Below are 21,243 nucleotides of genomic sequence, written 5' to 3' on the forward strand. Positions count from 1 at the left end.
AGGGCTCAGGAAGAAGAGCACCAGGAGTTGAAAACCAACTTGAGCTACACAATTGAGTTGAAGACCACCCTGAAATATGTAGTGAAACATTGTCTCAATAAAACAAACTAAAAGAGCTTTTCCAATAGAAAAAGAAATTTTTTTAAAAAAGGAAAAGAAATTAACAAAATACTGGTTAATAATACCACAGCAATACATGTGGACTCACATATTTAGCAGTATAATTTGTCATAGCTAAATCTTGGAAACAACCCAAATGTCCATCAACCAAGGAATGGATAAAAAAAAAGATGTATTTTTACACAAAGGACTATTACTCAGCTATAAAAAAAAAAAAGATATAAATCTTATTAAAGCACCTGCAAGCAGGTGCAGGGGTCAAGGGTTCATCCCTGGGCCTGCCACGCCATCCTTGCCCCCGGGGCATACTGAGATGGCAATTGAGACTGGGCATGGCGCGCACGCTTATAATCCCAGCTCATGAGAGGCTGTAAACAGGCAGATCACTACAAGTCCGATCTAGCAGTGAGACCCTGAACACCCTCTAGACCCTTCCCTAAAATAAAAAAAGATAAACTTATAAAAAGAAGGTTTTATAAGTATAAGGATACAACTAGAGACCATACTCATAAGTGAAATAAATCAGACCTGCATGTGTGAAAAGGGGGGGAGGCACCGGTTGAAGCAAGCAAAACGCAAACTGAAAAAGACATCAAGGCTATAGCTCTGTAATAGCGCGCTTGTCTCAAACACAGGCCTTGCATCCTATCTTCAAGCCTCAATCCCCAACACTTTAAGAGAAAAGTCAACAGTATCCCAGCACTCAGGAGGCTGAAGCAGTAAGATCCACCTAAGTTCAAAACCATCCTGTGCTACATAAAAACTCACTCAAAAAGAAAAAAAAAAATTTAAAAAGAAGATACCAAGCAAGGTGTGGTGGTACAAGTCTGTAATCCCAGCACTCAGGAAGTGGAAGTAGGAGGACTGCTGTGAGTTGAGGCCAGCCCAGGCTACATCAAGTGAGTTCAAGGCCAGCCTGAACTACAAAGTGAGACCCTGTCTCATAAACAAAAATAAAGATGCCAGTAGAAAGCTGAATTACATTTTAAGGTAGATAAGAGTCTTGGGTGATTTCAGTTTTTGTTTTGGACTATTTACTATACTTTCCAAGGTTTACCATGAATATTTACTGATTACAAAATTCAAAAATACATACAAGCCATTGTATTTTTCTTCCCAATACTAGGCACCAAACTTAGAGCCTTCACCAATTTAGGCAAGCACTCGCCCACAGCAATATCCCCAACCCTGTAAACCATTATTTTTTATTGGGAAGATAACAGACATTTATTTAACTTTTCAAACATGGTTTAAGAATATAGAGTAAGAGTCCTTAGTTCACTTACAATATTGAAATACAAACTACACTCACCACCAGTAAAAACTATCCTTTTCTTGTTTCAGCCTATCTGTAAAACTGGCTGATTATAATTTTAAATGTAAAGGAATGAACATGGTACAGTAACAAAGGCAATCTACACTAACAACCTAACACTTCTCAGAGAAAGTTCCTCAAGTTGCATACACCATTGTTACTGTCCTAGTCCAGTATTACTGTTGCAATACAGTTAACAAAGAAAATAAGAGCTCCTTTTATCCAACAAGTCTTCTGTATGCCTAGAAAAGGTCTTCCAACACTGAGTGGCCTGGTTACCAACGTCACTGCTTCTTTGTTCCAATATTCTACTGTTTTTTAATACATCAGAGAATAAGGAATTCTCTACCAGTAAAAGTCTGTCCAGATGAATCAGCAATCTAAGTTACAAGGAAACTACTGAACACACCAAATAACTCATTCTGGACTTCATAATCCTAAAACAGAACATAATACACAAACAGATTCCTACCTCCTTTAAATTTAAAAAGTATGATGTGCTAGTGAAGATACCAACAATTCAGGGTTGGGGAGATAGCTCAGCAGTCTAAGCATCTGCCTGGCAAGTACAAGGTCCTGAGTTCAAACCCAGACACACTATACCGGCCATTGAAACCAGACATGGTAGCGCACAACTGTAATCCCAGCACTGGGGAAGCTGAGATGGGAGGATCAGTACAAATCTGAGCTGCTTAGTAAAACCCTGCACCAAGTAAGTTTTTAAAAAAATATACAAGAAAAATGTTTTTAAAAAGGTATCAATGATTCTTAACAGATCAGGTATGAGGGGAAGCCAGGCAAGGAGGCAGTGGAGATGTTAAAAGTACAAGGGTTATCCAAAATTCAAGGCCAAAGGCCCATGAGATATCTCAATGGACTAAGTATCTGCTTCAGCAAGTGCAGGGACCCAAGTTCGATCCCCAGGCCTCCATGCTGTGCCAGCCCCACCCCCAGAGTGCATTGAGCTAGTAAAGGAGTCTGGGCATGGTGGCGCACGCCTGTAATCCCAGCCCTGAGGAGACTGAAAATAGGAGGATCACTAGGAATACAAGCTGCCTAGTGAGATCCTATAACAAATATATAAATGGAAAAAAAAGAAAAAAAAAGAATTCAAGGCCAGCCTGAGCTGCACATAGTGAGACCCTGTCTCCAAAAAAATCAAAAAGGCCAAAGTAGAAGTGGTGCACACCTATAATTCCAGCACTAAGGAGAATGAGGCAAGAGGATGGAAGCAAGTTTCAGGCCAGCCTGGACTATTCAATGAGATCAAACTACATAGTGAGACCCTGTCTTAAAAAAACAAGTAACTGCTACTACTCAGAAAACAATAGATGCTCCCTGAAAACATTTCCAAAGTACAGGTTACTTCAAAATGGTAATAAAGGTTCCTGAGAAAGCAAAGAAGACAGTATGGGACAGTATGCCTCCAAGGAGCACACAAACAAGGGGTCTGAAAGAGAAAAGGCAATACTGAGAGAAGCCAAGAGAACAACATTCAAGCAAATAGAACTGTATGCAAAACTTCTTGAGATGGGGCACTTCTGTGACTATAAATAGCAAGAATGCTCTTCCTGTCACTTCATGTCTCATTAAAATACAAAACTCAAAGCCTAGATCTCTGTGAAAAGCATATGAATGTTTGCTGCCAGGGAGAAATGCAAAAGAGCCCTGTGAGCCTGGCGTGTACCTCGACAATACACAGCTCTTGGCTAACCTGTGCAAGGGCCTCAGTTAGAACCCCAGGATCTCAAAAAAGACAGGAAAAAAGGCCAAGGACCTTTCAAATATGATGGTATTGCCATCATCTTGACTATAATGACAGTTTCGAAACATGCTTTTTGATAAACAGGACCTTTCGAAGAACACTTTTTTGTTACGAGACAGTCTTACATTGTAGCCCAGTCTGGCCTTAAACTCAAGGCAATCTTCCTACCTCAGCCTACCGCATGGCTTGGTTACAAGTGAGTGCCTCCAGGATCAGCTAAAACTACACATTTAAAATGTACATCTTGAAGCTCCTCAGATAGCTCAGCAGACTAAAGCCCCTGCTTAGGCAGAGCACAGTGGCAGGGTTTGATCCCTGGCCTGCCAGGCGATTGAGACTGGGCGTGGTGGTGCATGTCTGTAATCCCAGCACTTGGGAGGCTGAAAACAGGAGAATCACTACAATGATCTACATAGTGAGACCCTGTACACTCTGTACTAAATAAATTAAAAAGAAAATAAAATGTACATCTTTCAAGTATCACAAAGATTTTTTTAATTTTAAATAAAATTTAAAAATTTTTTAAATGATACAGAATTTCAAAACATAGTAAATTAACAATGGTTGTTACACTACATACTGTTGTCTTCAAAATAGTTGCTCAGATTACCAGAGACAGCCATAAAAAACTGATCAAACAATTAAGCATTAAATATTCCTATCAATAAACCAATAGAGGGCTGGGAAGATGGCACAAAGACATTCCTGCCTGGCAAGCCGAACATCCCAAGTATAACCTCTGGCACCAAAAACAAACAAACAAACAAAAAAAAAATATATATATATATACATACACACACACATTTATGTATGTATATATATGTATATATACATACAAAAATGTGTGTGTGTATATACACACATATACATATACACAAATAGAAATTAGCAACACAATTATCTTAACTATCTTGTAGTTGTTTTTTCATCCCAGTTGTAGCTGTTTTCCATCCCAGTTGTTTTTTCCTTGTGGGCTGTTTCTTTCCTGTGTGCCCACGTTTATAACAATCTGTCATAGCTAAATCTTAGAAACAACCCAAATACTCATCAACTGAGGAATAGATAAAGATGTGGTATTTTTATACAATAGAGTATCAGCTGTACAGAAAGATAAACTCAGGGCTTTTATAGGTAAATGGATACAACTAGAGACCATACTATACTCATAAGTGAAACAAATCAAACCTGCATGTGTAAACACTGTATTGTCTCCCGCGTGAAAGAAACGGAAAGAGTAAATAAAATCCCGAAAGGTACAACGAACACTTTCTGTTAAGCAGGCATGGTAGCACACACCTATAATCCCAGCACTCAGGAGACGGATGCATGAAGATCGCCCAGCCTGGGCTACAGGTAAGTTAAAGGCCAGCCTGTACTACAAAGCAACACCCTGTCTCACAAAACCAAAAAAAAGTTCAAGCCCAGCCTGAGCAAGCTGACAACTTAGCAAGACACTATCTCAAAAAATAAAATCCGTGGGGATAGGGCTGGTGAGATATCTCAGTGGTCTAAGCCCCTGCCCGGCAAATACAAGGACCCAAGGTTTGATCCTCAGTACCACATGCTGTGCCAGCCCCGTACACTAGTAAAACAAAGTTTTGATATTTCACAAAACAAAGAACACAAACCTTGGTCTTGTGGTCCTTTCTGTTTGCCCATCTGATTTCTTGCTGCTGTTGTTTTGCTGTGAGAATTAAACTCACGACCTCATGCTTGCCAGGCAAGCACTGTGCCACTGTGACTATCTGTTGATATGATTTAAAATAACTTTTTTTTTTAACATTTAGTGTGTGTGTGTGTGTGTGTGTGTGTGGCCAGCTCAGCCCACCAGGGGGCGCGGCTGGCTGGCATGTGGTGCTGGAGGATCGAACCGCTGTCCCAGTGCTTTGCCAAGCTTGTTCCAAGTAGGTGCTTTAGACCACTGAGCCATCTCTCCAGCCCCTAAAATAACTTTTTTGAAAAAAATAACTTTTTAGGGCCGGCGAGATAGCTCAGCAGTCTAAAGAATTTGCTTAGGTAAGCATGCAGGGACCATAGCTCAATCCCTGGCACCACATGCCACTCCAGCCCCACCCCCAGGGTGGGTTGAGCCAACCACAAAAAATAATAATAATAAAAATAACCTTTTTTTAAAAACTCCTGTGCCTTAACTCCTCACACTGAAACTAAACATTTTAAAGAAGGAAAAAAAGACTACAACAAGTACAAAATCAGAGCTAACAGAACTCCTGAAAGACTTTTTAATACAGTCCTTCAATGAGTGCTTACTGGCTTATTTCAAGCCCAAATCTTCTCAGTATTCAGGATCCTACGCTTGGATACACCATACATCTTTTTATTAATTCAAAATGACATCTTAATACTCTTCAAAATAAAACACCACACTCAATACATTTCTTCAATGTACCCTGATGACAGCATCTATTCATTCAGCATTTATGAGTATTTGCCAGGTGCTGGAAATAAAAGGTTGAAAATGAAAAGGTTTTCATGCTTTGTTTTGTTCTTGTTTTTTTTTTTTTTAATTTTGAGGATCCATCATAACGGTTCCCTCCTGCTACAATGCTATATATGGTTAGATTTCTAAATTTCTGTGTAAAAATATTTAATTGTTTATTCTTATTTTTTAAATATTTTTAGTTTTTTATTTTAATTTTTTTCTTCATATTCTGCAGGGACTCAAAGTTTAACATATCAATACTTGATGGAAAAAACCTGTTCCATGTTATGTCTAAGATGTTTGATATTCAGACAGATAGGTTAAGCTCAAATGCCTATGTTGTAGGGCAATAATAATAAGCTTCTCTTCTGGAGAGTTAACAATCTAAGTTTGCAGATGAAAAATTAGAGAAAAAGAAGGACTGCAAGGACAGCCAACATTTTGGCCCTAACCTTTCAAGGACAGTGAAGACTCAGGACATAAGAGAACCTATACCGTAACATCATGTAACTCAGCTGTGCCCCAAATTATCTGATCAAGGAGATTATGGGGCCACAGAGGAAAGTGATCGATGATATAGTGTGTGCCTAAGGAGAGTCACATGGAGAAAAAACATTTTCTCAGGCTTTCACAGAGAGCAAACTGGTCAAGCAATGGCCGTGACTCATCCATATGGCTGACACTGACAAAGGATCTACAAACTGCAGTACAGGGTTTCAGGATAAATCCTGAGGGGATTTGACTGACGTTATCAGATACAAAAGTTACATTTTTTGTTATACAGGTCTTGCTTTATCTTGGTCTTAACCATCCAGCAGAAAAGTATAAAAACGAAGTATAAAAAGTAAAGCCATATTGGCTCAGTGGTCTAAAGCACCTACTTAGAACAAGCTAAGCTAAGCAAAGCACAGGGACCGCGGTTCAATCCCCCAGCACCACATGCCAGCCAGCCCCGCCCCCTGGTGGGCTGAGCTGGCCACACACACACACACAAAATAAATAAATAAATATTTTTTTAAAAAAGTAAAGCCATATTAATATGCTGAGCTGTAAAAGGCTCAAGTCAACAACTTCTGACATTGCCAGTCCTACAGAAAACACACTACTATTATGGACTACTGGACTATACTGGAATATTTTGCTGAATTCACGCACCTACAATATTTAAATGACAATGGAATACCCTTCTCTAACAAAACTAAACAAAAACGGGGATACAAATGAATGATTATTTTGTATCTGTATATTCAAAATAGGATATACAGCTACTTTCTCTTAATTCAATGAATAGAAAGATTTGTTCTAATAGTGTTTGTGGACAGGATAGCATGTCTTCATCTTGTACAATGAATAACCACTAAGACAACAATATGCAATGTAGGGGCCGGGGAGAGGGCTCAGTGGAATAAGTGCTTCCCTGGCAAGCGCAAGGGTCTGAGTTCAATCCCTGGTTCTTCCAAAAACAAAAACAAAACAATATGCAATGTATTAATTATTGAAACTGTCCTACTAACCAGTTTTGAAACTGTCTCATTGCTATTTGTTTCTCAATAAAATTATTTAAAAATATAAAATTAAGGGGGCTGGGGAGATGGCTCAGCAGAATAAGTGCTTCCCTGGCAAGCGCAAGGATCTGAGTTCAATCCCTGGTTCCGCCAAAAAATAAATAAATAAATAAATAAATAAATAACGGTTCCTAACGAAGGTACACAGGAAAGTTACCCACAAATACTTTAAATAACAATCTAAATAAAAAAAAAATCTATTGCCAGATGTGGTAGCACATGCTGTAACTGACACTGTCCTTCACTCTTTCTTTTTACTTGTGTCATGTTTAATTTGCTTTTTTTTTTTTTTTTTTTTAACAGTACCAGGGATCGAACTTGGGACCTCACATTTGTACAGCAGCTACATCCCCAGTCCCTTGGCACACACTATAATCCAAGCACTCAGAAGAATGAGAAAAAAAAAGGGTTGTTGTGAATTCTAGGCCAGCGATGGGCACACAGTGAGATCTTGTCTCAAAAAATCCATCACTAGGTATGGTGGCACAGGCCTGTATTCTCAGCATTTGAAGGGTGAGATGGGAACTGCAAAGAGTTTGAGACCAGCTTGGGATACACAGCTGTCAATAATAATAACAACAACAACAATTAATACATGAAGCCAGACTTTGGTAGTGCAAGCCTATAATTCCAGCACCTGGGAGGCTGAGGCAGAAAAATAACAGTGAGTTTCAGGCAAGACAAAGCCAGCCAGGGGGTGGGGGAGGGTGGGGGAATTGGGGGAAGTGTGTGAGAAAGCAAGTTCCTTAAAAAAAAAAAAAAAGAAAGAAAGAAAGAAAGCTCCTTTACGAGATTTTATGACATAATACTTAGTTTTCCTCACGGAGCATTTCCTCATCAACAAAGGGGAATGATTAAAAACCTAATGGTGGGCAACCCATTCAGGATCCCTCCTGTCACTTAGGAGCTACTCCTATTCCCCATTCCTTTCTCTAATAAGTTTTCCTATTCTTAAAAGGGGTGAGGATAAGTCATCATAAACCACACACCAAAAGAAAAAACTATTGGTGAACTGGAAGTGCGGGTTAGGGTTAGTAACAAGGCACTTGCTTTGCTTCCATAAGGTCCATAGATTCAATCCCTAAAACCACAATGAAAACAGAAAGAAAAAGAAGGAAAAGGAGCCTATATGAACTGCTAGGTGGTTCAACTCATTTAAAAAGATTACATTAATCCAATGTGAAGGCACACCCCATAATCCCAGCACTCAGGAGGCTAAGGCAGGAGGCTCACAGGGACTTTGAGGCCATCAAGGATTAACTACATTGTACAAGGCCAGTATGAACTACACAAAAAAAACAATGGGGGGGGGGAATGATTAGATCCAGTACAGCTTATGAATGAGTTATTCATTCTAGATACAGAAAAATATGTAACACTGATTAAATTACCTGTAGAGCTCATATACTCAATCTATTCCAACAAACTATGCTCAGCATATTACTAAACAAAGATAATTAAACTAGGTATGATGGCACACTCCTGTTATAAAGCTGAGGAGACTAAAGCAGGAAGATCATGAGTTTGAAAGCTGGGAAGCTTTGCAAGACCCTATGTCAAAGTAAAAGGGGTAGGGATGAAGCTCAGTGGTAGAATGCCTGCCCCCCCACACAAATAAATAAATAAATAGCCATGTATGGAAGCATGCACCTGTAATTCCAGCACTCTAGGAGGATGAGGCACAAGGGTAGCAACTTTCAGCTGAGCCTGGGTGACAATGAATTTGCCAGACTTTGTCTCAAAATCTAAAATAAAAAAGGACTCAGAATGTAGCTCAATGTGAAAGCTTTCAGATCAACTGTAAGAAAAAGAGAATAGGGGGGTGGGGATGTTGGTGTACACCTCTAATCTCAGCACTTGGGAGGCTATACCAAGAGGATCTCCATAAATGCAAAGATCCTATCTCAAAAAGAGAAAAAGGGACAGGGAGTGGTGGGGAGAGGAGGAGATTAATGTGCCAGCTGTGGTGGCACACACCTGTAATCCCAGCACTAGGGAAGACTAATACAGGTTTAGCTCAGCCTGGGCTACATAGTGAGTTCAAGTCCAACCTGAGCTACACAGCAAGCCCTGTCTCAGAATACAAAAAAAAAAAAAAAAGGAAAGATGAAATTAATATAAAGGAGACAGCATTGCACTTAAAAATAAATAAATAATGATTCTCCAAGACTTTTCTGGGCCAAAGATATAGCTCAGCGGCATAAACACCTGCCTAGCAAGTACAAGATCCTGAGTTTGATTCCCCATACCAAAAAAAAAAAAGAAAGAATATCAAAGTTTTTCTACAAGAAACGTATCAAGCATAGTTTTTTTTTTTTTTTTTTTTTTTACTTTTTTCTGTATTTTAGGGAAGGGTCTTCAGGGTCTCACTACTAGATCAGACTCGTAGAGATTTTGTTTACAGCCTCCCAAGTGCTGGGATTACATGCCTGCGCTAGCACGCCCAGTCTGAACTGCCATTTTAGCACGCCCCAGGGGCGGAGTCGGCACAGCAGGCTCAGGGATCAAACCCCTGGCCCCTGTGCCTGCTTGCAGGCACTTTAATCTGCTGAGCTATTTGGTTGGCCCTCTTTTTTTTTTTTTTTTTTTTTTTTTAATGAATTTGGTACAGGGTCTACAGGGCGTACAGGAGTACAGGGTCTCACTACATAGATCAGACTCACAGTGATCCTGTTTTCAGCCTCCCAAACACTGTGATTACAGGCACACACCACCACGCCTACTCTCAACTGCCTCAGCACACGCCGGGGGTGGGGCCAGCACAGCAAAGTACAGCAAAGTACAGTACAGCACAGCACAGCACAGCACCCCAGGGATCGAACCTGCCTGCTGCTATGCTCTACCTAAGCAGGCACTTCAGTCCCCTAAGCTATCTGGACAGCCCTCAAGCATACACTTTCATTCACATGTCAGACCCATCTCTTTTAAGGCACTATCCTGCTTAATGGGTGTCGTGATGCACACCTGTAATCCTAGCACTGGGGAGGTGGAGAAAGGAGGAGCTCAACATCAGCCTGGGGACTACAAAAGTGAGCACAAGGCTGGTCTGAACTGTTTAGAGACCCTGTCTCAAAAAAAAAAAAAAAAAAAAACCTATCATACTTGTCTTTGTAAGCGATAGGTCAGTCATTTGAAATTTTGAGAATACAAAATGAATAAGAAACCAAATTACATGGGGCTGGCCAGATAGCTCAGCAGATTAAAGCATCTGCTTAGGCAGATGCAGGAACCCCCCCCACCTGCCATGCCAGCTGCACCCTGGAGTACTCTAAGAGACAACTGAGATTGGGTATGGGCTGGGGAGATAGCTCAGTGGAATAAGTGCTTGCCCAGAAAGCACAAGGCCCTGAGTTTGACCCTGGTGCCACGCCACCCCCCCCAAATAAAAACAGAGACTGGGCATGGTGGCACATGCCTGTAATCCTAGCACTTGGGAGGCTGAAAACAGGGGACTCACTATGAGTCCGATCTGTGTAGTGAGACCCTGTAGACCATGCACTAAATACACAAAAAAAAAAAAACCAAAAAATTTAGAAACCAAATTACATATAATGAAACTCCCCATCTAAACAAATACAACAATATTTTATGGGATTTTCCTCCTCATCTTTAGCCCATACACATCACATAGAGCACAAAGCCTATTTTCTAGGAAACAAACTAACAAATGAAGGAAATATATCTGGTAAAGAATTGTCTTTCACCTGTTTTCTGGATCTTACACTATAGCCTCACCTTCGTATCCATCTCATCATGGCAATTCAATAAAATTCTGATTTTGAAATATTTTTCTTTATAATTACCCCCTTTCCACATGAAACTAAGTTTCTTCAGAGAAACTGACACACTGCCTTCATTGTTATTAAAGGTTTCCAGCCCGCATGGCAGCGCAAGCAAGCCGGTAATCCCAGCACTCATGAGGCTAAGGAGGATCCTTCACGTTTGAGACCAGCCTGAGCTGCACAGCAAATTCAAGGCAGCCTGGCCTGCACAACAAGACACTGTCTCAAAACACTAAAATCTAAAAATAAAGAAATAAACCAAGGTTTCTGACCCATAATAGTATCTTCCTAACATTTGGGATAGAGGAGGTACAATTTAAATCAAACTCAACTACAGAACTTCCTGAAATTAGTAGCATCTTTGGTGCTTCTTAATACACTGCCTTACTGAAAATCCTCAGGGACCTGTCTTTATTTTTTTTTAACATTTATTTATTTATTGTGTGTGTGTGTGTGTGTGTGTGTGTGTGTGTGTGTGTGACCAGCTCAGCCCACCAGGGGGCGTGGCTGGCTGGCATGTGGTGCTGGGGGATCGAACCGTGGTCCCTGTGTTTTCCCAAGCTTGTTCCAAGTAGGTGCTTTAGACCACTGAGCCATCTCGCCAGCCCAGGGACCTGTCTTTAATAGGAAAAAAAGTATTTGTCATTAGCAGGTCAACCGATAGTCACGGCATCTGAAGAGTCTACGGCTCCCCTGAAGACAACTATTCCCTAGATTTTAGGCATTCCTCTTCACGGAGCGTAGACAAGGTTACTTACACCATGTACCTGCAAATATTTTCTTCACAGAAACAATGGCTTCAGTAAAACTTCACACTGGCTTAATTTTTTTTCAAAACCAGAGTAAAAGACTGTAAATAATAAACCAATCCAAATCTTTTTTTTTTTTTTTTTTTTTTTTTTGACGGGGTGGCTTTTGAGGCAAAATCTTGCTATATAACTGAGACTAGACTTGAACTCACTAAGCAGCCTATGTTGGCCTTGAATTCATGCAGAGCCTACTGCCTCAGTCTCCCAAGTGCTAGGATTACAGGTGTGGACCACCATGCTTAGCTCAATCCCTACTTGTATCAAGCACTGGCATCAGTGAAATTTGTTTTGTTTTTGTTTTTTTGGTGGAACTGGGGATTGAACTCAGGCCCTTGTGCTCGCCAGAGAAGCACTTATTCCACTGAGCCATCTCCCCAGCCCCAAATGGAATAAGGATTTTTTTTTTTTTTTTTTTTTTTTTTGGCTCCTCGAATGCCTTCAGGGCACTTTTGGCCGGCTGACTGGAGTGTTGTGAGGATCGAACTACAGCAACCTGAGGCTGACAGCTTTGTGGAAGCAGCCACTTAAAGGACTGAGCTAGGGCCAGGCCCCCAAATTTGTTATTTTTGTATCTGTGTATTAAAGATCTATGCACTCTAAAATCCTGAACCAGGGATGTGCGTTGGTAGAAAAGATACTAAATTCAATCCTCAGTATCATCAAAAACTAAATTCTTTAGGTAACCAAGATAGATTAATATTTGTCTACACAAATGCTCTTGTGGACAGCAGTGTACATAATGACCAAAAAGCAGAGACAATCCAAAGATCTATCAACTGATAAAATATTGCAGATCTATACAATGGAATGGTTTTTTTTTCTTTCTTTCCTTTTTTTTTTTTGGTTTGTTTTGGCGATACTGGGGACTGAACTCATGACCTTGAACTTGCCAGGCAAGCACTTATTCTACTGAGCTATCTCCCTAGCCCTATACAATGGAATGTTAATTCAAAAATAAAAAACTACGGGGGTGGTAGCACACACCTGTAATCCTAGCACTCAGGAGGCTGAGGCAAAAGGATCATCCAAGTTCAGGACCAGCCTGGGCTACAAAGTGAGCTCAAGGCCAGCCTGAACTGCACAGCCAGACCCTGCCTCAAAGACAAAAAATAAAAATAAAAAATAGAAAGAAATGACACACTATAACAGATGATTTTTTTTTCTTTAAACACACAGCTTAATGCAGTAGCATCAAGCCTACTGCATATGTGCTGCAGCAGGCTGTTTGTTGTCATTCCAAGCACTAAAAGGATCACCATAACTGGCCTAATGCATGCTTCGCAGGCAAGCACTGCAAGCACTCCAATGCCACTACATCTGTTATGTTTTGTGTCTGGATGGCCCCTCAGAGCCTCATACAGACACTGGAATGGGGGAAGGAACTTCTGGAGGTGGCTGAATCTAGAGTTTGTGACTGGTTCATTGTCTAGTGCTGGGATTGGGATATAAGTGCTACACCCGCCTGAGGGTGGATAGCCTTGCATACAATATAATGGAGGAAAAGAGCTCCCCTCCTTTTCCTCTTGCTGCTTCTGCTATCTTTTGCAGCCATGAACTGTCACCCATCTGCCAAGCCACCTTGCCTTGCAGCAACCAATTGGTTAGGACTGAAACCTCCACAAACTGAAAGCTAAATAAAGCTTTCTTCCTTTAACTTTGGGTTGAATATTTTGTCTCAGCAACTGAGAAAAATAACTAATATAATCCCCATGCCCTGGATGAGCCTTTAAAACATGAAGCAGGAGAAGGCAAATCAGACATGATAGCAAACAGGCTCACAGGTGTACTCAGTTCAAGGCCAGAAGAGACTATTCGGCGAGACACTGCACCTCCCCGCCCCCCAAAAAAGGAATGAAAGCAGGCAGGCACAGAGGGCCCTATATTTTATGGTTATTAATGTGAAATGCCCAAAATAGGCAAATTCAGAGACAAAAGTTGACTGGTGGCTGCCCAGGATTGGAGAGTAACTGCTGGAGGTAAAAAAGATTTTTGAAGTGTTGAAAATGTTCTAAAATTATGGTGTTGATTGCATAATTGAACAAATATGCTGAAAATAAATTACATTTTAAAGGGGTAAATACCAATAACACTATTAAAGCTGTTATCTTCAGCGCCAGCAAGATAGCTCAGCAGACTAAGTGCCTGCTTAGGCAAGCACAGGGATCGAGGTTTGATCCCCAGCGCCACATGCTGCACCAGCCCCGCCCCCAGTTGCACAGAGCATAGTGGCACATGCCTGAAATCCCAGCGCTGGGGAAGCTGCAAACAGGAGAATCACTATGAGTCTGAGCTGCATAGTGAGACTCTGTGCCAAACACATAAAAGAAGAAAATCTTCAGAATGCTCTATTTCCATAAAACTGAAAAAGCATTCCTCATGAGACTCAAAATACATAGAGTAACTCAGAGCAGAGAATACAGTTGAGTAGTAGAGCACCTGCTGAGTATGCATGCAGCCTTGGGTTAGAATGAAAACAAAAGGTCTCCAACAGTGCTTTATAGTTATAAAAGCACTTATTAAAGGCAATTCATAGACAAGCCTATGTCAGCTAAATGTTTTCAAACCATTATTAAGGCATCAGCAAAAATTAGCAGTTCTCAAAAATACTACATACCAAGAAATACAAACTCTCTGGACAAAAAAAACTAGTAACTCCATAATCTCAAGTTTTATCACCAATGCCCTTTACACCCCACAGACAAAGTTCTTTAAACAAATTCCCAATTATTAAACTATCCCAAGCTGGGGATATATAGTTCAGTGGTAGGCAAGACTTGTCTAGCATGCAGGCAATGCTAAATTCACCCAACCCCCTGCCAACCTCTGTACCACTTCTCACAATATTCCTAGCAGAGTATCCACAGCTACACACTGAACTTGAGCTGTAATTTCATTATGCTTCTTACTGTATCCAGAAGATGAAAAAAAAAAAAAAAATTCCATGTAAAATATAGGGAAGACAGAACAAAAGTGTGTAAAAGAAAAAAACAAAACTATTACAGCTTGTGCGTACACTACTCTCCTGGTGCATATTGCTCATCATATGCTTGTTCCTCTATTAGCATGTAAAATATCTTCACCAGTATCCACAAGTGTATCTACAACACCCAAGAAGCTTAATCCTAGTACTCAGGCTTACCCTAAAGAAAGTATTCAGCAAATGTCATTACTTGACCACTCTGAAAAACTGAGATAGAAGAGTCAAATTCAAACACATCCAGGTCAACTTAGCAACTTGGTGAAACCCTGCCTCAAAATAAAAATAAAAAATAAAGGGGCTGGTGAGATGGCTCAGTGGTCTAAAGCACCTACTTAGAACAAGCTTAGCAAAGTGCAGGGACCATGGTTCAATCCCCCAGCACCACATGCCAGCCAGCCCCGCCCCCTGGTGGGCTGAGCTGGCCACACACACACACACACAAATAAATTTAAAAATAAATAAATAAATAAATAAAAATAAAGTTACTAAATAAATAAATAAAGAAGCCAGGTATGGTGGTACACATCTGTGATCCCAATAATCAGCAGGGTGAAGCTAAGGGAGCCCCAGGCCAGCCTGGGCTACACAAGGAGTTCAAAGCCTACACTACAAAGTGAAAGCCTGTCTCAAAAAATAAAGAGCTAAGATGGATAGACTGATAGATGGATGGCTGGATGGCTGGATGGCTGGATGGATGGATTTAAGACCTGGGCTCAATCTCCATTACAGGGGGTGGAGAACTGTATGCAGCCTGAGAGAAAATGGACACACGTTCAAAAAATATGTTTCACTGGGTATGGTGGTGCAAACCTGCAATCCCAGCACTTGAAGAGGCTAGCAGAGCAAAAGTGTACTAATAAAAGAACAATTTTTTAAAAAAATTACACTCAGAAAACTTAAATTTAGGAAAAATCAAAATACGGACTTTACTTGCAAGCAGGGACAGTAGTAGTCTGCAATTTAAAAAAAAAAAAAAAAAAACTGGTAAGGGGCCAGGGAGATAGCTCAGTAGAATAAGCACTTGCTTGGCAAGTGCAAGGACCTGAGTTCAATTCCCAGTTCAAAAAAAACTAGTGCCCAATACCACTATAGGACAGAGATAGCAATCATAAAAAGTCAGACAGCCTATGGTGCTAGTACAGGCCTGTAATTCTAGCACTCAGAGAGGCTGAGCCAGGAGGTTCGTTGCAAGTTTGAGATCAGCCTGGGCTACAAAGTGAGCTCAAAAGCAGGCCTCAAGGGCCATGAACACAAACTCACCTAACTCACTTTGCCTGTGAGATAAAAATGTATTTAGAGTACTTAGAAACAAGCACCGGAAACCAAGTCACCATAACTGCAGCCTGTACCTTTGATGTTTCTTTCTACAATTTTACTCTTTCTGACTTACTTTATCTAACTGTACCAGGGAATGTAAAGAATCTTATTTGAAAATAAAATCCATAATAAATAGTGACCTAAAAGAAAAAAAAAAAAAAAAGTGAGCTCAAGATCACCAGCCTGAACTGCACAGCAAGACCCTGTCTCAAAAAGAAAAAAGTATGTCTCTTCTGCTACCACAGAAAGGTGTGCTGAAAACAAGAACACCTTACTCTTTACAATTTACAAGATACTTCAACTACACCCATAACAAATTTAAAACCCTTCCTCCTGACTGGTACATTTTTGTTTTATTAAGAATATTACATTTCATCCCATTCTCCTCTTTAGCCACAAAAACTCCTAATAACCCAATATTCATCTAGATACTTCTTAACTTACTTCACTTCCGTAACATTCTTATTTTTCCATGAGGGGAAAAATCTTTTACAAAAGTTGCCAGCTAGGAAACATACAGTTAAGTTCCATACACAACAGAAAAGTTTTCGGGCTGGTGAGATGGCTCAGTGGTCTAAAGCACCTACTTAGAACAAGCTAAGCAAAAGCACAGGGACCGCAGTTCAATCCCCAGCACCACATGCCAGCCAGCCCCGCCCCCTGGTGGGCTGAACTGGCCACACTCACACTAAATAAATAAATAAATAAATAAGAATAGTTTTCTATAAGCAATAATCACAGGGAGCCTCTGATAAACCTTACTGGCTACAATACTGCCCCTGCACAAAGCTCCATATACAACAGAGGAGGGCATCTTACTGAAAACCGGTTGGGAGTGCTGAAGGTTGACCCAAAGGCTGCGCATATGCTAAATATGCTCTCCACCAGTGCCCACACCCCCAACTGGAGTAAAATAATCTTACAGACAAGGGGCTGCAGGTGGGTGAAATCCAGGCACTCTAGAAGGCTAAGGTAAGACCATCACAAATTTCAGCCCAGCCTACGCAACTTAGCAAGATCCTATCTCAAAATTTAAAAAAACAGCTAGAGGTACAGCTCAGTGCAAAGGCCCTGAATTCATTATCCAATACTGAAAATTTGGGGAGGGGAGGGAATTTGACACCTAATGAGTCTTTTTTCTTTTCATTTCTACTTTTGTTTTTGGAGACAGTCTCATCATATAGTTCCAGCTGGCCTTGAACTCAGTATGTAGTCCAGGCTGGCCTCACTTTCTGAAAACCTCCTGCCTCAGCCTCCAGAATGCTAGGATTACAGGCTTGTGGCAACATGCCCAGCTATTGCTAATGATTCTTTTGACTAAGTTCATAACATTAAGATTTGTAAACTTGGCTGAGGAGATAGCTCAGTGGTCTAAGCACTTGCTTGGTAAGTGCAAGAACCTGGTTCAATCCCCAGTACTGAATGCCATGCGGGCTCTGGGGAACCCCAGGCACAGTGTGCCAGGGCGGCTGAAACAGGAGGATGACTATGAGTCTGAGCTGCATAGCGAGACCCTATACCAAATGAATAAAAGATTAAAAAAAGGACCTGTAAACTCAAAATGTAATGAAATATTAAAAACGCATGTAAACTAAATGCTCCTGGCTCACATGCTGAGTCACCTAACCGAAATACCAGAAAGGAGATTCATGGTTCAACAGCCCACGGAACGAAACAGTAGAGATCACTATGGAATAACAAGGCTCCCCAAGTTGGAGAATACTTGGGCTCCTTCAGCTTAACATAGTAGTTCCAAATAATTACAAAGTGCAAAGATTAATTCACAGTACTTTAGAATAAGAATAGTGTCAAAGGTTGGTGTCATCATATCACTATTAAGATGACAACACATAAAAGAAAAAAAATGGTATAAATACAGTCAAAGAATTCATCCACTAAATCTTCCTGGCTACCTACAATTATTCCCATCTGTCACTCTTAGGTAGGTACTAATACAGCCTACTGTGAAAGACTGCAAAAGCAAGGTGACCAACCTCTGTGAAACTGTCCTCTAAATTTCCCATCCCCAGCACAAAGCTTCTACCTATCTCTGTCCCTTATAACTCAAAACACAAGCTTACAGTTGAGCCAACTGACCTTAAAATTTTCTCCCTATTTCATCATCACTTTATCTCAGTCATTTACAGAAAAACATTTTGCAATGAGGAAATAAAACAATCACAGCAAGTCAATGACTTGATCTTCAGTATTACAAGATGAAACTTTCAAATTATTCAGAAATAAAATCTTAAATTATAAAAATTTCTGTTAGATCCCAAACTGATAGCCAAGTCCATAATCTCAACTACTCCAGAGGCAGGGGGATCATATACAGAGGTCCTACCTCAAAAGAAAAATAAAAAGCACTGGGGAGGGCTGGCCAGATAGCTCAGTGGATTAAGGCGCCTGCTTAGGCAGACACAGGGGTCGGAGGTTCAATTCTACCAGCCAGCCATGCAGGCCCTGCCCTGGGGTGCACCAAGAAGCTGATTGAAACTGGGTGTGTTGGTGCGTGCCTGTAATCCCAATGCTTGGGAGGCTGAAAAACAGGAAAGATCACAAGTCCACTCTGTGAGTGCTGGGATTAAACACAGTGACAGAACACCTGCCTTCCATGTGGGAGGCCCTGTGTTCAAGCCCAGTACTACTGTTAAAAAACAGAGAGAACAAACAAACGAACAAGACTAGTAAAACAGGCTAGTGTCACATGTCTGTGATCCCAGCACTCAGGAGACTGAGACAGGAAGATCATAGCAAGTTTCAGACCACCCTGAGCTACACAGTGAGTTCAAGGTCAGCTTACACTGCACAGCAAGACTGTCTCAAAAACAAAAAGCAACTCCAAACACTGAAAAATCCTACTGCCTTATTAAATTAAATCTTATGGGGCTGGTGAGATGGCTCAATGATCTAAAGCACCTACTTAGAACAAGCTTAGCAAAGAACAGGGACCACGGTTCAATCCCCCAGCACCACATGCCAGCCAGCCCCGCCCCCTGGTGGGCTGAGCTGGCCACACACACACACACACACACACACACAAATAAATAAATAAACAAACATTTAAAAAATAAAATAAATTAAATTAAATCTTATCCTGAAATTCAAAGCTTTTATCTTTATATGCCCCTTTTCCATCTTTATTTAGAGGGCAAAGGGTTAAGGACTCATGTATTCAATAAATTTCCTTGACAGTTCTAGTACAGGACTGGAAATGTAAGTAAGTTCTAGAGGGCCGGCAAGATAGTTCCGTGGTTTAAAGCCCATGCTTAGGCAAACATGCAGGGACTGTAGTTCGATCCCCTGCACGTGCCGCACCAGCCTGGACCCCAGGATGGGCTGAGCCAGCCACAAAAAAAAAAAAAAAAAAAAAAAAAAAACACCTGTAGTAAATACATCAAAATAAATACATAAGTTCTAAGAACTTGTTTGATTTTGGTTAATTTTAACATTTTTACTCATACTAGTCCCAAATCAAAGCTTGAATTATATTTTACTGACTAAAAAGTTTAACATAATCTGTGTTTCTGACCAAAAGATTTTTTTTTTTTCTTTTTATGGAACTGGGAACTGAATCTAGGGCTTCTCATATGCTATGGGTAGCAAGCACTTTTTCACTAAGCTACATTCCCAAATCCTGTGTCTCCCTCTCTGTCTGTGGGGTGGGGGGGGGTATATCCCCACACACACTAAATTGCCCAGACTTGAACTTTTAATCCTCCTGCCTCAACCTCCCAAGCAGCTTGGGTTACAGTCATATGCTACTATGAATCAAGATGATTAAAGCCACAATCAATATTTCCTGATATAAAACATGAATCAGTTTTACTGCAAACAAATGTCACTTAAGCAGCTAGCCAATTTGCTATTGACTTCCAATCCTTTAACTGTAACATCTTAAAAATAAACATGCTCAATAGAAAAGACTTTAAAAATATGCATTTGTCCTATAAACCACCCGACAACCTTAAAACATGTTATCAACAGAAGAAAAGTATTTTTGTTGAAAGTAGTATTCACAGAAATGCACTGTGCACATTAAAACAATCTTGTCTTTTTTCAATGAATTGGTTATTTACTATTCGGCACTAGAATGGTACATAACCAAGTGACAATATTAGTGATAGTTCTTTAAAGAAGTGACTCTTGTTTAAACTAAATCAGCAATTTAAGCTTTTAAAGACATTCATTGAAAGCAGACATCCTAAGTGGACAGTGATTATAAGAGTTTTAAAGCTGAAATAGTGAACATTTTTTACCTGATGCTCTGCATGAATGTTATCCCCAGTAGGCCATCGATGTTTGCTATTATTATAGCCGCCTCCACCACTTCCTCCTCCCCCAAGCTGCTCACCATGCTGCCTCTGAAAGAAGTAGTCCACCATAGCGTCGTCCTGTGAGCGGCCTGTAACTCCTATGGATCCTGGGACAGGGCTGGAGTGTGTCCCAGCTGCAAGAGCCTGATTTGCAGCTGGCTGTGGCTGCGTTTGCGACCCTGTTCCAGATGTCAAAACAACAGGCATGTTGGGATTAGCTGGTTCTTGAGGGTGATGTTTCAGGTGGGGGCTGAAAGAGTCCTGCCAAAGCACTGCTTTTCTCTTCAACACACATGCAACGCTCATTCCACCAACACCTGAGGACAAACAAGTTAAAAATACTCAATACTTGCATTTTTAAAACAACTTCACATATATCAATGAAAGTATGAACTACATGTCTTTTGCAATACAACCAGCTATGTATTTTGTAATATACACACAATTTCTAAAACTGAAATCTCTATTTTTGCCAGGAGTGGTAACACACACCTGTAATCCCAGCACTTGGGAGGTTGAGGCAGGAGGATCAAGGTGAGTTTGAGGCCAGCTTACTGCTACATAGTGAGTTCAAAGCCAGTCAGAACTATGCAATAAGACCTTGTCTCAAAAAATGAAATTTAAAAAAAAAAAAATTCCATTTTTAAGTTGTGGAATCTGTGTACATGTAATGGAAATAATAAAGGCAATGACCAGATGACATCAAGAATTAACTAGAAACTACAGGAGAAGATTTATCAAAAGGTTAACAATACAACGGCTGGGGATACAGCTCAGCAGAGTGGTTACCTAACATGTGTAAGACACGTACAATTTCTTTTTTTTTTTTTTTTT

The 21,243-nt window shown here is 40.5% G+C and overlaps 1 protein-coding gene and 1 non-coding gene across 16 annotated transcripts in view; both read right to left on the reverse strand.

The window, feature by feature from the left end:
- Pum1 (pumilio RNA binding family member 1) overlaps positions 1–21,243 on the reverse strand; it is a 136,148-nt gene that overhangs the window by 108,853 nt on the left and 6,052 nt on the right. For all 15 annotated transcript variants that reach the window (XM_023702990.1, XM_023702989.1, XM_023702987.1 and 12 more), the window contains exon 2: positions 20,353–20,726. In XM_023702990.1, coding sequence (XP_023558758.1) covers positions 20,353–20,715 — 363 coding nt within the window. In that variant the 5' untranslated portion in view covers positions 20,716–20,726. The remainder of the gene's footprint in view (positions 1–20,352; positions 20,727–21,243) is intronic.
- On the reverse strand, positions 16,750–16,884 carry LOC111813106. The gene has a single exon (XR_002818441.1). It is a non-coding gene; the product is annotated as a U4 spliceosomal RNA (small nuclear RNA).

Source organism: Octodon degus, unplaced genomic scaffold, assembly GCF_000260255.1.
Source record: "Octodon degus isolate 3935 unplaced genomic scaffold, OctDeg1.0 scaffold00163, whole genome shotgun sequence".
Lineage (NCBI taxonomy): Eukaryota > Metazoa > Chordata > Mammalia > Rodentia > Octodontidae > Octodon > Octodon degus.